This window comes from Somniosus microcephalus, chromosome 2 (genome assembly GCF_052327205.1).
Source record: "Somniosus microcephalus isolate GS21.2 chromosome 2, FLI_Smic_1.0, whole genome shotgun sequence".
NCBI classification, from domain to species: Eukaryota; Metazoa; Chordata; class Chondrichthyes; order Squaliformes; family Somniosidae; genus Somniosus; species Somniosus microcephalus.
In genome coordinates this window covers 157,959,444-157,977,503 of record NC_140988.1, presented here as the reverse complement: position 1 = coordinate 157,977,503, position 18,060 = coordinate 157,959,444, and the positions used below count along the sequence as shown (strand labels likewise).

The following is an 18,060-nucleotide window of genomic DNA, read 5'->3' as shown; positions in this document are numbered from 1 at the left end:
GAAGATAATGACACATACTGGAGTATATTTAAAAAGACAGTAGCAACCATCTATACCTTACCCAAATGGCTATTCTTGAAGCCAAGTCTACAAATAGTACATTAGTATCGCAGGCCAGGCCAACCCTCTCCTCATCCACTATTCACACACATATCCAGCAGAGGTCACTAGACTGAAATCTGCAACAGGAACCCTGGTCAATTTTGCCATTGTATTACAACAACAACAACTTGTATTTATATAGCACCTTTAACGTAGTCAAAGGTCCTAAGGTGCTTCACAGGAGTGTTTTGCCACAAAAAATAAAAATTTGACACCAAGCCATATAAGGAGAAATTAGGGCAGATGACCAAAAGCTTGGTCAAAGAGATAGGTTTTAAGGAGTGTCTTAAAGGAGAAAGAGAGGTAGAGAGGTTTGGGGAGGGATTTCCAGAGCTTAGGGCTGAGGCAGCTGAAGGCATGGCCACTGATGGTTGAGCGATTAAAATCAGGGATTCTCAAGAGGGCAGAATTAGAGGAGCGGAGATATTTTTTTTTGGTTCGGGGGGGGGGGGGGGGGGGGGGGGGGCGGGGGGTTGTGCGGCTGGAGATTACAGAGATAGAGGGGCAAGGCCATGGAGGGATTTGAAAACAAGGATGAGAATTTTAAAATCAAGGCGTTGCTTAACTGGGAGCCAACGAAAAAAAGTCATTCCATCTGCCTTTTTTCCATTACTTTTTTAAAGACTAATCGTTAAAAATGTCAGAACAAGATTAATATACAATAAGCTGTGGTAACAATGTAGAGAGGACTCATCCCTCCAGAGTTCTAATATTATCGAAGTGCGTATGGAGGTAACAAAACATAAGGGTTTAAAGAGTTTATAAGCACACAATTTTCTGTATTACTATGTACACTGATTTCACAGAGCTTGCAGACGAGTGCATTGGTATTTAGATTTGTTGGCACAGCCGTGCGTTCAATGGGAGCAACACAGAGGTAAATTGACTTGTTCACTCATGATCCTTGGGATATCATTGAGTTGAGGGGCCAGGAGTCCTGCCCCATATTTTGTTGGTTAGAATGTGACCATCCTTGCCTGGCTTTAGGCAGGTCAATGTAGTTGGCTTATTTCCCTTCCTGAGTTGGTCTGTGATCTTCTTCAGGGATGTGGTTTGGCATTGTGTCATCACCTTAAAAGAGCCCCAGACTAAATGATACTTAGAAGCCAAGTAACACTCATTTCAATTCAAATATGCCCCAGCCACATGTCGGTTGGGGTGGGGGAAACCACTTCCTTGTCAGCTATCATTGAGATAGCTTGTGTTACACATCAGGATTCCTTTATTTTACAGCAAGGAGGCTCAGTGAGGCATTGGTTTTTAGGGATTGCAACATCCTGCAATTGAAAATCTTGCACCATACATACCACACTGCATATAAGCTTCCCTTTGATTGACTGCTGGAGGAGCTACAAGAAGGTCATTCAGAAACAAGCTGGAAATCTGAAATACAAACAGAAAATTCTGGACATATACAGCAAGTTCCACAATCTGTCACCATCTGTAGTGATAAAGAGCAGATTAATATTTCAGGTGTGGACCTCTCTTCTCAATTGCCCTTTGTATATTCTGGTCATGCCCTACATTCAACCATTCTGGATTGTACACCAGGTGGCCAAAAACACCAGTTTTAATAGCAACATTCCAAAATAAAACTTTTGGCATTATGTTAAAATCAAGACAAGACAAATGAGCAATAAAGCAAGTGGCCAATGATACAATTTATTATAAATGCAGCTATTTACCATATATAAAAATTGGCATACAAGTACATTACAAAATAAAACCATTTGTCTCTAATAAACACAAGTTACAATTAAAAGTGATAAACACTGAAATGAAACAGTTTCAGAATTCCATTTAAAATGTAAAGTGGGAAATTATCAAGTACCTGAACACTTGATGAAACTTGGATCTGGTGATTAGCACCAATTACATGTTTTTATTCAGTTTTGTTCTAACCACTGTAACTTTAATTTTTTTCAGCTTACTAAGCAAGCAGCTGAAATCATTAATAGCATATAATGTCTGACTGTTGCTTCAAAAACATATGCCAGTTATGATTAAATTACATGGTATCCATCAAATTGATCTGATCTCAATTTCTCTCCAAAAGTCACCACTTTCAAGAAAAACAAATAATGAAAACTGCTGCAGATCCCTTGAAAGTGGTTGGTGTGTATGCAGTGTTTAACATGGTGATGATTCCCTTTAAATATGTGAAGTTATAAATGATGTGGAGGATAAAGAATTAGAGACCCTGTGCTAGGGTAGTTAAAGCTGATTTATTCTCCACAGAAATAAGTGAACAAATTTGACATTCATACCAAGATCAAGCAGTGCAGTAGTCAGAAACCTTTTAGACAGCAACTGCAATTAAATACACACATCAGTTTCAGTATACCACAGAATATATAAAAACAGGATGATTTACAAAAGGGTAGATCATACACATGGACAAATGTTGGGAGGGGGCAATAAAAACGTAGAAGCTAGGGAAATGATGCAATACCAGCTGACACTACAACACCCCCAGTCCTCATTTGGTAATTCAAAAAACAGCATAGGAAAAGCAACACAAAAAAAAATGTAATGGTTTGCGATCCTTTTTTGGCCATTATCAGTCTTAAGCAACAGATCCTCTTTTGCAGCCGACAGCACCTGAGCACTACCAAGCTCGTACTCTGACATGAGCACGCTGTGTAAGTGTACTTAAACATGCAGAGCTTTCATCCTTACCAGTAAATATTAAATGTTTTGACAGCACAAGCAGGAGCATCCACTTTCTCAGAACATTAAGAAAAATCTACTTCAGTTCATAAAGTGCCCAAGAGGTCCAACAAACCCAGCTTGACATCACAACGTCAAGTCCAAGTGGTGTGAGATAGCCTCAATGAAGGGCAGGGCCCAACACTTCTTTGCTCCAGTCAGATCATGACCCCACTTTACAGTTATAGTCACTCTTGCAGTGCTGCAAAGTAGAAAGAATGTAAAAGTGACCGTATAACTGCAACCTTTAAAAAGAAACATTCTTAATACAGTAATACTCCTCAGAAATTCACAAACAAGATGGCAGTGCAACTAGTAAGGCTATCATGATTTAATCAGGTTTGTTAGGACAATAAATATGTCCACTCATTATAGTCAATACTAATTATTTTTAAAAATGTACCTCAAAATCATACTGTGGAACAATTTCTGTTAAACGTGATTTGTAATGGGGAAAATCTGGCATTCCCCAAAGATCAATAATCACTAAAGGAGAAGGGGCCCAGTTCTAGGTTTAGGGTGGGGGAAATAATTACTGTACTTCAATTTCTGATCTAGCGTTAGTGAAAGTCAAATATCATAACAGGATCACAAGGTCAAGTTGGACTACATTGCATTGGGAATCCTGGGACCAGCAACATCTGCAGAACTTTTGAAGTGGTGTTTATGTTAGGGAACACACAAACTATTTTCTCCTACATCTTCCTGGTCCATGCACCAATCATGGTCAACCTGCTCCTAGGCCTTTGCCAATGGAATTCAATGTTGCAAGGTATTCAAGATCTGGCTGCTGGCAATTCTCCCCATGAAGGAGACAGGAAAAGATAGGGGGAAAAAAAGGAAAAGGAATGCTTGATACCTCATTACAATGTTAAACGCTGAAACACATCTGCATCTAGTACATGGTGCCCATATGATATCATAGTTGGAATTATAGAAAATCAGAGGCCCAGCAATACCTCTCTGCTAGTGCAGGTAGACAGCAGTTAACAAGTTCAAAGCAATGTTCCAGAAAGACAGAATAAGGGTTTAAACCCATATAGTTACTTTATGATTCAACTAGTCAGTGGAGAAACATCCATAAAAGAAACCCACCGAAACCTAGCTTCTCAACTAGCACGCCAAGCTGTTTACCTGCTCCCTTGGCTGAGAAATGATGTGCACAGATCAGAAAAAGGAGAGGAAATCCAAAAACAAAACAAGTGAGGTTAAACTACAAAACATCTTATCCAACTTTACTTTTGGGATGATATGAAATCCTTTTCTCCTGGATCATACAGACTGCAAATGTGAGGGTTGAGGGTCACCTGCTCATTGGTATCTTCCAATGTCACACGGCCAGTTGCTAGGAAGTATCCAAGAGCAGTCAGATGATGACCTGTGGGGGTGACTAGGCTCCTCTCAGTGCTTCCCCATAGCAATGCAGCTGGGGAATTGAAACTTAGATCAGAGAATAAAGAACCCATGCCCCAGCACTCCATAGTGCCATACACTGGTAACCCCAGTGTGTTGCACCCTCCCACCCCCTGCAAAAAAAATAGAAGCCTAGTCGCTACAAGACTATTTTTCCTTTAATGGTTACAGGCCAACACTCATTGTTTTAGCATTTACACTTTAAAACTGAGTTCTTAAACATGAATTATCTTGGGTGTGTTCTCTAAACTTTCTCATCATTTATTAATCCTGTAAAATCAATACCTAAAAAATGTAAATAATAGATTGTCCCTTCACAATCATACAAGCAAGTACAAAGCTGATCACTGATCAGCAAGGTGACTCATGTAATAATGAGGGTTTAAACAGAATGGCCTGGAATTTGCAGTCAGCGGCGAAGTGATACATTTTGGTAGAAAGAACAAGGAGAGGCAATATAAACTAAAGGGTACAATTCTAAAGGGAGTGCAGGAACAGAGAGACCTGGGGGTATATGTGAACATATCATTGAAGGTGGCAGGGCAGGTTGAGAAAGAGGTTAAAAAAGTATACAGGATCCTGGACTTTATAAATAGAGGCATAAAGTACAAAAGCAAGGAAGTTATGATGAAGCTTTATAAAACACTGGTTCGGCCTCAACTGGCGTATTGTGTCCAATTCTGGGCAGCGCACTTTAGGAAGGATGTGAAGGCTTTAGAAAGGGTGCAGAAAAGATTTACAAGAATGGTTCCAGAGATGAGGAATTACAGTTATGTGGATAGACTGGAAAAGCTGGGGTTGTTCTCCTTAGAGCAGAGAAGATTGAGGGGAGATTTGAAAGAGGTGTTCAAAATCATGAGAGGTCTAGGCAGAGTAGATAGAGAGAAACTGTTCCCATTGGCGGAAGGGTCGAGAACCAGAGGACACAGATTTAAGGTGATTGGCAGAAGATCCAAAGGCGACATGAGGAAAAACATTTTTTACTCAGCGAGTGATTAGGATCTGGATTGCACTGCTTGAAACAGTGGTGGAGGCAGACTCAATCATGGCTTTCAAAGGGGAATTGGATAAGTACCTGAAGGAAAAAAAATTACAGGGCTACGGGGAAAGGGCGGGGGAGTGGGACTAGCTGAAGTGCTCTTGCAGAGAGCCGGCACGGGTTCGACAGGCCGAATGGCCTCCTACTGTGCTGTAACAATTCTATGATTCTATTCTATGAAGCAAAACCATTCACCGCTGGCCCCAATGCAAGCTTCGCACACTGATCTCACAATCTACGTGTCGAGAAGTTCGGGTTTTCTGACGATCAATTCAAATCAACAGAGTAGTGGGGATCCCCTCACGCAAGCTGCTGTGACATCTCAGACAGCGAACAAGGAAGTGGGCAAGCTCTTAAAATTCAAACTTTAAAAAAATATTAGAGCGGCGCAAAACAAAGATTGGGGCTCTCACATGAGGAAAGGGCAAAGCTGAAATAAAGATGAACAAACTTTAAAAAAAAATTTAAAATTAAAAAAAAAAAAAAAATTAAAATGGAAAATTTCACATTGCACAAAATTAAAATTAGTTTTCCAGGGCCATAACCCTTGTTTAGTAGTCAATACGTTGTTAAAACCCCAGTTACACCTCATCCCTTTGGATCTAACTTTTAGTGGGGATTTTAACAACATACTTACTGCGGAAGAGCCAAAGTTTTCATCAGTTTCAATGATTTGGCTGATTACACTGATTGCCGGCTCTGTGGGGGGTGTAACAGCACAGCTTGTTTCGGAGCAGTTAATGACAGACCGCAACTTCAGGATTTCCGCCTGCGCCAAATCCCAAAGTTGCAGTCAGTTTCAAAGGCAGAATGACGGCGAACGTTGCCAGTTCGCCATCATCCGGACAGCAAATTCCAGACCATTACTTCATTTATCTTGGCTCTGTCTACACGGGGCTCATCTAGCTATTGAAATGACAGCAATTCAAGGAATCTCTACTGGTAATCATGTGTCATGTCTAATCCTCCCAAAATTAACAGATTTAAAATGCAGTAAACAGTTCTAGAATATATCTGAGCAAGTCATATTACTAGGACCACCATAAACAGTACGAAGGACATATGTTGCTTTACAATGTTAACTTGAAAGCGGGCATCCTGTAGCTTGTATCTGAAATATCCAAATGTGATGGCTGGTTTCTGGCGAACTTATTTGAATTATCCATTCAAGCATTGATGTTCATTGATCTGGCTGCCAGGTTAAGGCGTCACAATATATTAAAATGACCAAATAAAAACAAAATCACATGTAATTGGTAAACAATATTACCTATCCATCATAGCCTTCCCAGTTTGCATTAAATACAAGTCTAAACAAATGGATTTAACTGAAGTTAATATAAATAAAGCATACTTCTGCTTTCAAAGGTGGCACAGAAGGCAATTAATCCATTTAATACTTGGATTATTACAGAAAGCTTCTTGCATTGTACTTAACTGGGGTGAAAAAAAGTCAATATTACGCACAAAATGAAAGGTATGAAAACACCACCTTCAAATTAATGCCAGAAAAACACCCACAACAATCGCCACACTATTTTCACAATCTACACATGTAGTCCAAATTCCATTTAGATAACCAAAGTCTTTTTGTATACTATTTAAATACACATAATACAGCTGCAGAGACTAAATTAACAGAATATATACAAATTAGTATAGCATTTCAATTACTGGTACAGCAGAGAAAGACTATGCCTATCCCCACTTGAAACCCGATAAAGTACAAGCTTGAGAAGCCAGTTAGCCATTAATTCACATTTTATACACCATCACTCGCTCAGAATAATTAATCTAAGGCAGGCATGGATTTTAATTAGCATCAAATACCCTGTTCTAATGTTCTGTAAAAATACATTTGAAAAACCTCTTTGTCTTTCAGTATGTTAACAGGCTATTCCTTAAGTTATATGAAAATAGCAGTAATGAACAAAAAGGTTTTGTGAAGATTATGACACTGAGAACACTGGTGGTACCAAGTTTTATTAAGCAGACTGTTCATTTTTGAGGTCAGACCGGCAACACTTTCAATGTCTTTCTGCAGCTGCATATCACGTAGAGGAATCATGTAGCAATACTTAGAAAGCACTTATTTTTTTTATTTTTTTAAAGCATCGGGATACTGTGGAGTTTTAATCATCAAATTGAAAAAAAAGGAAATAGCCAGTTTTATTCATATTTTACAAAAAAAGTTTAATGTTAAAATAAAGTGTGTCTTGAGCTTTTGCATATTGCACGGTCACACTTAATGGGTATTATGACATGTTCAGAGAGATAAACAATCTCACTTTTAGGTTCCTACCTCTATTTTTTAATCTTTGAAATGGTTGTAGCATTTTCATTGAACAGAACACACTTAGAAAAAGGACGTGCAAATATGCTTTTACATAACATAAAAATATACTTACCCTAAAAAATTGTGTTGTCACAATGCTAGATGATCCATGTGCAACAAAATTGTGTTCCTCTGATTACTTTTTTTTGGAAAGATAAAAGATTTCACCATTGTAGCATTTTCTCTCCCTTTCCTGATCTCCATTCATAGTCAAGAGGTTGCTTCTAGGTCTCTGCCAATACTGTTCGTACTGGCCCAGGGATGGCTCCTTACTCTGATTTTCCCTTTTGGCAGGAAAGTGTCTGTGGCCTCTGCGTGGCAGCTCTCCGTGGCAAAATGGCCAAGATAGGGAACTTAATGTGGGAGGAGCAGAAAACCCATCTCTCCCCACTCTACTGTGCCACCCAGTGGTCTTATTAATTGGCAGCCGTGTTCAGAGGTGGATACATGCTGGCAAAGTTTTCAAAAGGTCAGCGGGTCAAGAGCACTGATAACCAATAGTACCTACATAGATGAATTCCGTAATTCCTGACATAAGGCGCATCTTTCAGTTGATCATGAGTATGATAAAGCACCATTGTGGTCTATCAATTACTCGTGCACAGTAAGTTGACAGATTTTCAATGTGCTGTGGACCAAGTAACTCAATCATTGATGATGTATTCCAAAAGGAGAGGTGGGTACATTTACATTAACAACAAGGAGGACAAACGTAATGCAAAGCATCTCAGCCACATAAAATCTTATTTCCACCCTCAGGCTCTGTTACATTTTTAAAACAGAGTCATTATGTCAAAAACTTGATCCTCATAGTGCTCTTTGCATGTAATTTCTGAGGGTATGATTAATTGAAGGTACAGTACTCAGATCTTCCACTGTCAGATCCAGAGACAGTTTGTACCTCAGGCTAAAAGATACTCATCATTGGGGGGGGATAGAATGCCCAAGGTGTCCATGACAGCTTGGGGGAAAGAATGTCAACAAAGAGAAAGCAGCCTTGCATAGAGGGATGCAGAATATATAAAATGTCACCACCAGCATCAAAACAGTGTCTCCTTCATGAGGGTTTTGCATATTCACACACTGATTTTACATCATAAAATCTACTTACTCTGCATTCTAAGCATTTTAAGTTTAAAAAAGGCACCTCAGTCAGACAATGCACAGAAAGTCTGCCAAGAAGGAATAATCTGACTTATTGAAAGTCTTCGCTAACCGTACAGCTGTAAAACATCATGGCAAGCCCAAAACGCTTCAGCATTTTCTTTTTAAAAAAACCTCTCAGCCGAGTTTTCCCAAATGATTCTTCCTGTTCAGCTCCCATGGTGGAGCACAAATGGATTAGCAGCTCAGAGCACAGGCATCTCCTTTAGCTTTTCCCGCTGAGTTTATAATCTGCATTAAACAGCGCCCAAATTCTTCTAGAATCATGCGTTCAGTGACAGCTTTTGTCTGGCTATTCTTCTCTGCTTCCTCGGCTTGTGCCAGAAGACACTCACAAGTTGCTTCTGCCACTTCTTTTGTAACAAATGTGAACGGCAACCTGAAAAAAAGACAATTAAAAGCCAGAAAGAGAGTGAAAAAAATTAACCATTGGCAGTTCTTACATTTTAGTTAGAAGAACCTTAGGGAAGATTTTCTCCGTCCATTAGGTGGTGTGGTCAAATTATTAAATATATTACGCTCCTTATAAATAAGTTTGTCGTCTTACTACACCCAACATCTAGAGGAAATCTCTTCATCCTTTCTGAATTTTTTTGGGTGCCAAAAGGGACTAAGTGACTATAGGTATTATGGATTTCTTGCAGTAATTCTGGAAGTTTCTCGATCCAAATCAAAGTTCATTTGTCTACTTCATTCATTAGAGATCCCTGAGGCAAAGAGAAGAACCTGGAGTGAACCTGCCACTGCAGAACCTGGAGTGAACCTGCCACTGCAGAACCTGGACCACAGCAGAAACTCGCTGGCAAAAGGCAGTGGGTTCAAAAATTCATAATTCTGCTAAGTACATGTCAAATTCAAAAAGGTTTACTACTAATTTTTTTGGAAGGGGGGATTAAACAAAATCTTTATGCACAAGTGGCTATCCAGAATGATGGCTCCTAAAAAGTAAATTTTTGAATGAAACTAATATTTGAGAGGTTAATTATGAACTTAGATCAAGAATCAGATTAATGTAGGGTGTTTCCATAATGGCTCAATGGAAAAATGATGCAGGTCTATGCCAGATTAGACCAGGAAAACCCTGGGTTAACCTTGGGAATGTCCTAAGTAAACTGACTTCATCTAGAATATTGACAGGATTGTAAAATACTAAAAGTGAATGTCTGTTCAACAGTTGAACAACACACAACTCAGTGCTAATTTTGTACAAACTGGTTTTATTGCACTTAATTTAATCTCTCTCACTTTATACCTACCACCAGCTGTTCAACGTCCTTTACTTATCAAGAATTGAAAGATTACGGTGAATTCTATTAGAGCTGCTAATGAAATGAAATATTTTCTGCTATGTAAAGAATTAAAATTGTAGCACTAAACTGATCAGCACAATCAATTAGAAAAGCAAGGTTTATTTTTGGCAATCATGACTTGACAAGTATATCTGAATGATCACTACAGACTGACAACTAAAACATTCTAATGTACCAGGAGGACATTATAAGGGTCTGGGTAGCACATCTGAAAGCAAAAAATATGCTCCTGTCCAATGTGCAACACAAGTTCAAATCCAACCCAGATAAATGGAATAAAAGAAGCTTAAACAACCTCAGTTCAACTCTTAATGGACTTCAATGCACAATGCAGAACATTCCTCAAATCTAACAATTCAGTAATGTCATAGCTAACAAGCAAGTACTGTATATGTTGTGTATGGGGGTGGGGGGAGGAAAGGAGGAGGAAATATGGAAGTCTGCTGATGCTCACCAATCGACAAATCTTTTCAACAATGGGGAAATTTTGGGATTAAACAACAGGAATCAATAAGAAGCATCACTTCCAGTTTAATAATATTCTAAGTATCTCTGCGTTAAACTGGACTGAAGAGACTGCAATTCAATGAATAAAACAGGAAAGTAATAAAAACAACACTTGAACAAGAACATAGTTGATTTTCTCCAAAATATATCTAATGCAATAACTTGCATTGATATAATGCCTTTAACGTTGGAAAAAACATCCGAAGGCACTTCAGAGATGTCATCAATAAATGGACACCAAGCTAAAGGCGGAGATTTTAGGAAGATTGATCAAAATCTTGGTCAAAGAGGTGGGCTTTATGGAGGGTCTGAAATGAGGAGAGTGAGGTATAGAAGCTTAGGCAGGGAATTCCAGAAGGTGGGGCCTAAGTAGCTGAAGGCACAGCCACCAATGATGGAGCAAGAAATGTAGAGCTTGCGGGGGAAAGGGTGTTGTAGGGTTGGAGGAAGTTACAGAGATAGGCAGGGGCAAAGCCATGAAGAGTTTTAAATGCAAGATTGAACATTTAAAACTTATGGGGGGAAAAATTCAGTATCTACCATTTTGGGGCGCTAACATCAGCGCTGGCGAACGTGAAATTGAGTTTTAGCGCCCCAATAGGGAGGTGGAGCGCTAAACACTTCTCCTCGGGCGCCCACAGTCCACCGGGGATCTCACGGTGCCGCAGCAGGCCAGCAATCTGTGCTCGAGCAGATTGCTCTGGATGCTGAGGTTCTGCCCCGGGGAAGTGGCAGTGTGTGGGTCAAGCAGGAAGGTGCTGTCCTCTCAGGATGATTGCATTCCTGCTCCCACCACTGCCACTCCACTATTGCCCTTGTTGCTGCCCGTCATCCAGCCAGCCCAGACTGCTGCTGCCCATGCTGAGGTGGTGCAGTCTGCAGCCGGACCTTCCAGGCCTAGAGGTGGCCGAGGGAGTCCTGCAAGGTCATCTGCAGTCTCTGGCTCCCAGACTCAGTAGCCTTGCTACAGCCACTGGGGCCACATTACGGAGGAGCAGTAAGGTTGGGAGGGGAGAACTCAAAAGGGGAGGGAAATCATTGAAGAAGGGTGAGTAAAGAATACTTTAGTAGCAAATGAGGGTAGTGTGTGTTAGTAAATTAATGTGTTTGTAAATATATTGGCCCAGAAATTCAGGTCTCCACGGGCGAGTACGCACAGAGTACTCACCCGTAGGCCGAATGGAAGTGCCGGTTTTCTGCATGCACGGGAAACCGGCACTTCCGATCCTCTGAACGAAGGTGTTCAGAGGTCGAACGCGCGCGCAGGAGAGGCTGTGCATGCGCTTTGAACTTAAGTTTTTTTTTTTGCAGGTTTTCCCGGGATTGTAAGCCTGCAGTATTTAGAAATGTAAAAAGCAGGCGTAAGGCCTGCTTTTTACAAGGTAAGTGGTCAATTAATTAAAATTAAAACATTTTTTCCACAGGTTTATTATTTTTAAATACTTTAAAGCAAGTAAGTTTATTTTTAGCCCCGTTAGAATAGAAAATTCTTTTTTTCAAAAATTTAAATTGTTTAAAATAGTTATTTAATGTAATTTATAGTTTATTTAAAAAGTGTGATTTAAAAAAAAAATTATTTGAAGGTTTACTGCTATTTTGGGGCCGTAGTATTCATAAGTTTTGACAGGTCTTCCTGTCAATCTTATGAATGGAGCATTCCCTGCTCCGATTGGCTGCCCATGGCTCACGTGATCCCAGGGGACGCATCGCACTAACTACGCCCCTGGGACATGCAAGCACTGCGTGCCGGCAGCTGGGCCAGGCCCCGGAGCGCAATTCCACAGGGCCCTACAACTCAACTGCCGGCGCGCAAGGTAAGTGCAGGTCGGGGGCTTGCACCCGCGGGAAGCCCCCGACCCGAATTTCTGGGCCATTGAGTTTCTTTATGAATAGTTGTGTTTCATAAGAGAGAGTTGTGTTCGATATTAAATTGTTAATTTGACATTGCACATATTCTGTCGAATGAGGCTCTCACGAACGGCCCTTGCAGAAGCAAGATTGAGTTGCTCCCTCCTCCTCTTCATCCTCCTCCTCCCCCTGAGGTGGACCTGTAATCCCTGGTGGCAATGCCTGGGCCTTCAGAATGGCCAGGTTGTGCAGCATGCAGCACACAACGATAAAAAGGGACACGTGATCAGGGGAGTACTGCAGGGCTCCTCCAGAGCGGTCAAGGCAGAGGAACTGTTGCTTTAGCACCCCGATAGTCTGTTCGATCAGGTTCCTGGTGGTGCTATGGCTGTCATTGTATGCGTGCTGAACAGGAGTGTTGGGGTTGTGGAGAGGTGTCATCAGCCAGCTGGCGAGTGGGTAACCCTTGTCTCCGAGCAGCCAACCACGAGCTGTCGCAGGATGAATGCATCATGGCTGCTGCCAGGATAGCGGGCATCGACGGCGAGGATGCGCTGCTGTGGTCACACACCAACTGCACGTTCAGAGAGTGGTAGCCTTTGCGGTTACGGAACACCTCTGCATTGTGAGGAGGTGCCCGCAATGCCACGTGGGTGCAGTCAATTGCGCCCTGAACCATGGGGAAGCCCACTATCCTTGCAAAGCCACGAGCGTTCATCCTGTTTCTCTCTGGTCATGGGGAATGAGATGTACTCCCTTCTTCTGTAGAGAGCGTCTGTTACCTCCCGGATACAGCAATGGACGGCGAACTGCAAAATGTTTGCAATATCCCCTGTTAAGCCTGGAAGGAGCCGCTGGCGTAGAAATTGAGAACGACTGTGACCTTCACAGCCACTGAGAGAGATGTCCTGGTCCTGGGCTGAGGCTGGAGCTCGGGCTGCAGGAGGTGGCAGAGCTCCGTGACCACCTCCTTGCTGAAGCAGAGCCTTCTAAGGCACTGCTCCTCTGAGAGATGAATGTAGTAGAACTGCTCCCAGAATACCCTGGGAGGGTAAGACCTCCTGTTGAGAGCCCTGTTGGCCCTCCTTCCTCTGACCACGTTTTCCAATCTTTCTCTCTGCCTCCGCTGCCTCTGATGGTGAAGCTGGAGGGCGAGGTCCAGTACCAATACAGCCCCCATTAAATGATGGAAATGTTGCACTATCAAATGTAACCCAAATAAATGTGATAAATTTTTCTCAGCCAGAATACTCCTTCAAGTTGAAAACGGTCAACTGGGTTAAAATGCCTGTCTGCTTGAGTCAAACTGACGAGGCAGCATTGTTTGCTGACAAACCCCACCGACCCCACCCCCCCCCGTAAGTTGACCCCTTCATATAGCGCTCATCCAACAGCAAACCGCCTCCTGTACCTGTCGTTGCTAAATGCAGGCACTCAGGCAGGGGGTGAGTGTGAATTTCTGAGCCGGGGCGCTACGCACCCAGATGACGTCATGATCCCTGGGCGCAGGAGATCGTGGCACGAGTGGTTATCGCTGCTGCAAATCTCCAGCTCAATCTTGCGGCCGTCGGTACTAGCGCTGTGCCCGGTCGCAAAGCTGGTAGCGCCTCGTTGGCGCCCCCGAAGGCGCAAATGCACCCAATTTCTCCCCCATGGGGTTGGGGAACCAGCAGCAAATGTAGGTCAGTGAGGAAGAGGTGATAGGTAAGCGAAATTTGGTGCAGGATAGAATATGGGCAGCAGAGTTTTAGATGAGCTGAAGTTTATGGAGGGTGGAGGATAGGTCAGCCAAGGGAGCATAGGAATAATCGAGTCTGGAGGTGACAAAGGCATAGATGAGGGATTCAGCAGTAGATGGACTGAAGTAGGAACAGAGGCGAGCAATGTTACATAGACGTAGGCAGTCTTTGTGATGAAGGTGATATGCGGTCAAAAGCTCAGTTCAGTTCCGATAGCATGCCAAGGTTTCAAACAGGTCCAGCCTGAGGCAGTGGCCAGGGAGGAGCAAAGATATGGAATCTGTGGTGGGAACCAAAGATGATGACTTCAGCCTTCCCAAATTTTAGCTGGAGGAAATTGTGCAACAGTGCGAGAACACTGAGGCAGCGGAGCGGTGGAGAGGTAGAGTTGAGTGTTGTCAGCATACACTGGAAGCAGACCCCAGGCCTGCAGGTGATGTTGCCAAGGGGCAGCATCAGCACCAGGCAGGTAGTGCAGGAGTCCAGAGTGCATCTCGCTCTTGCTCTGTTCTGAATACTGGTGAGCACAATGGTTCCTCTGGGGAGTACAGCCAGAGCTAAGTCCACGGCACCATGGGTGGCTCAGCTGTACGGGAGTGTGGGGTGGGGGCAGGGAAAGAGGAGGAAGGTCAGAAAAGCAGTAGTGATAGGATATTCAATAGTTAGGGGAACAGACAGGCGTTTCTGCGGCCGCAGACGTGACTCCAGGATGGTATGTTGCCTCCCTGGTGCCAGGGTCAAGGATGTCACCGAGTGACTGCAGGACAGCCCCGAGCAGCAGGAGCCCGAGACCGGAAGGAGCGCACCTGGAGGGAGCACAGCGAGAGCGGAGCAGTTAAAAGGAGCATTCCCAAGTGGCAGGAGCCCGAGACCAGAAGGAGCGGACCTGGCGGGAGCACAGCGAGAGTGGAGCAGTTAAAAGGAGCGGCAGCAACTCAACAGAGGCAGTTTTTGAAAAAGTGACGACAGAGTAAAAAAAAAGTGACATTGGTACAAGGGAAGGAGTTGATTGGTGAGTAGCTGGCGAGTGTGTTTTTTTTTTTAAGTTCATAAGTTTATTTCTGTTGGGTTAGTTCTTAGTCTATTAAATAGAGGCATGGCAGGGCAGCTCAGTCCCACGGAGTGCACATCCTGTGCCATGTGGGAAGGCCTGGACGACCACATGTGCGGAAAGTGTCACCAGCTACAGCAACTCGAGTTCCGGGTTTCGGAGCTTGAGTGGCGGCTGGAGTCACCGCGGTGCATCCGCGAGGCTGAGAGTTACGTGGATAGCACGTTTCTAGAGATGGTCACCCCGCAGCTTAAGAGTATGCAGGCAGAGGAGGAATGGATGACCGCCACAGAAGAGGACCAGGCAAGTAGTGCAGGAGTCCCCGGAGTGCATCGCGCTCTCCAACCAGTATTCTGTTCTGAGTACTGGTGACGGTGATGGTGATGGTTCCTCTGGGGAGTGCAGCCAGAGTCAAATCCACGGCACCATGGGTGGCTCAGCGGCACAGTGGGGGAAGGAAAAAGAGTGGAAGAGCAATAGTGGTTAGGGATTCGATAGTTAGGGGAGAAGACAGGTGTTTCTGCGGCTGTAAACGTGACTTCAGGATGGTATGTTGCCTCCCTAGTGCCAGGGTCAAGGGTGTAACTGAGCAACTGCAGGACACTCTGAGGGGGGAGGGTGAACAGCCAGAGGTCGTTGTCCATATCGGTACCAACGACATAGGCAGAAAGAGGGATGAGGTCCTGCAGGCAGAATTTAGGGAGCTAGGAGAGAGATTAAAAAGCTGGACCTCAAAAGGTAGTAATCTCCGGATTACTCCCGGTGCCACGTGCTATGAGTACAGGAATAGGAGGATAGAACAGATGAATGCGTGGCTGGAGAGATGGTGCAGGAGGGAGGGCTTTAGATTCCTGAGGCATTGGGACCGTTTCTGGGGAAGGTGGGACCTGTACAAGCCGGATGGGTTACACCTCAACAGAGCCAGGACCAATATTCTCACGGGGAGGTTTGTTAGTGCTGTTGGGGAGGGTTTAAACTAACTTGGCAGGGTGATGGGCACCAGCATATAGGAGTAGAAAAGAGGAATAAGGTGCATAAAAGAGTGAGTGTGATGGATAGTACTAGAGGCGGTAATAGTACTATATTAGATAAGGAGCAGACTAAGACTACGAAAAATTCAAAAGTGGGTTTAGAATGCATGTATGTAAATGCACAAAGTGTGGTGAATAAGGTTGGTGAGTTACAGGCACAATTAGCTGTGTGGCAATATGATGTGGCATTAATGGAAACATGGCTTTAAAATGGTGAGGACTGGGCACTTAATATTCAAGGGTACAAAGGTGTTCAGAAAAGATAGGGAAGGAAAAAAAGGGAGGTGGGGTGGCAGTGCTGATTAAGGAAGACATTGTAGCATTGGAAAGGGAGGATGTTCTTGAGGGGACAAGGACAGAATCCATTTGGTTAGAGTTGAGGAGCAAAAAGGGTATGATCACGCTATTGGGGATATTCTACAGGCCTCCAAATAGTGAGAGGGAGATATGCAAGCGTTAGAGTGGTGATATTGGGGACTTTAATTACCCAACTATCGATTGGGATAATGATAGGCTAAAGGGAAATGAGGGGGAGGAATTTCTGAAATGTGTTCAGGAGAATTTCCTTGACCAATATGTTCTTGGCCCAACTAGGAAGGAGGCATTGCTGGATCTGGTGCTGGGGAATGAGGTGGGCCAGGTCGACCAAGTGTCTGTGGGAGAACACTTGGGTACGAATGATCATCGTATCATAAGATTTAGATTAGCAATGGAGAGGAGCATGGAACAATCTAGAGTGGAACTTCTAAACTGGAATAGGGCTAATTTCAATGGGATGCGGAAGGATCTAGCCAGGGTAAAATGGAACCAAAGACTGACAGGAAAAACTGTAACGGAACAATGGGTGATCTTTAAGGAGGAGATGTGCTAAGTACATTCCAACAAATGGGAAGGGTAGGGGAACCAAAGCAAGTGCTCCTTGAATGATGAGGGAGATGGAGATGATGATGAAACAAAAAAAGAGGGTGTATGATGAATGTCAGGTGAATTCTTCAAGGGAGAACCAGACCAAATTAAGTTGAGAGGGGATGTGAAGATGAAAATAAGATTGGCAAAGAGAGAATATGGAGTAGAATGGCGGTTAACATAAAAGAGAACCCAAAAATCTTCTACCGGCATATAAACAGTAAGCGGGTAGTAAGAAGCGGGGTGGGGTCTATTAGAGACAAAGAAGGTGATATATGCTTAGAGGCGCAGGGCAAGGCTAGAATACTCAATGAGTACTTTGTATCGGTGTTTACTAAGGAGGTGGATGCCGACAAAATAGCGGTAGAAGTGGAAAAGGTAGAAGCAATGGAAGGGGTGAAAATTGATAGACAGGATGTACTAGAAAGGCTGGGTATGCTTAGAGTGGATCAGTGGCCTGGTCCAGATAGCTTGCATCCCAGGTTGCTAAGGGAATTGGGGGAGGAGATAGCGGAAGGGCTTGCCATAATTTTCCAATCTTCCATAGATGCAGGGGAGGTGCCCGAGGATTGGAAAGTGGCAAATGTGACACCATTGTTCAAGAAAGGGGGTAAGGACAATCCTAGTAACTACAGGCCGGTCAGTTTATCAGTGGTGGGTGAAGTTTTAGAAACAATAATCAAGGAAAAAATTAACGGGCATTTGGAGAGGTTTAAGCTAATTAAGGAGAGCCAACACGGGTTTGTAAAAGGAAGATCGTGTTTGACTAAGCTAATTGAATTTTTTGATGAAGTAACAGAGAGGATTGATGAAGGGAATGCAATGGATGTTGTCTACATGGATTTTTGGAAGACGTTTGACAAATTACCACATAGAAGGCTGGTTAACAAAATCGAGGCTCATGGA

At 43.2% G+C, this 18,060-nt stretch overlaps 1 protein-coding gene across 3 annotated transcripts in view; it reads right to left on the bottom strand.

Moving 5' to 3' along the window:
• Positions 1 to 1,750: 1,750 nt before the first annotated feature.
• The window catches only part of lin54 (lin-54 DREAM MuvB core complex component), an 82,219-nt gene continuing 65,909 nt past the window's right edge, over positions 1,751 to 18,060 (bottom strand). For 2 of the 3 annotated variants that reach the window (XM_085964818.1, XM_085964805.1), the window contains one exon: positions 1,751 to 9,141. In XM_085964818.1, coding sequence (XP_085820944.1) covers positions 8,940 to 9,141 — 202 coding nt within the window. In that variant the 3' untranslated portion in view covers positions 1,751 to 8,939. The remainder of the gene's footprint in view (positions 9,142 to 18,060) is intronic. The other variant, XR_015073252.1, reaches the window with a different exon arrangement.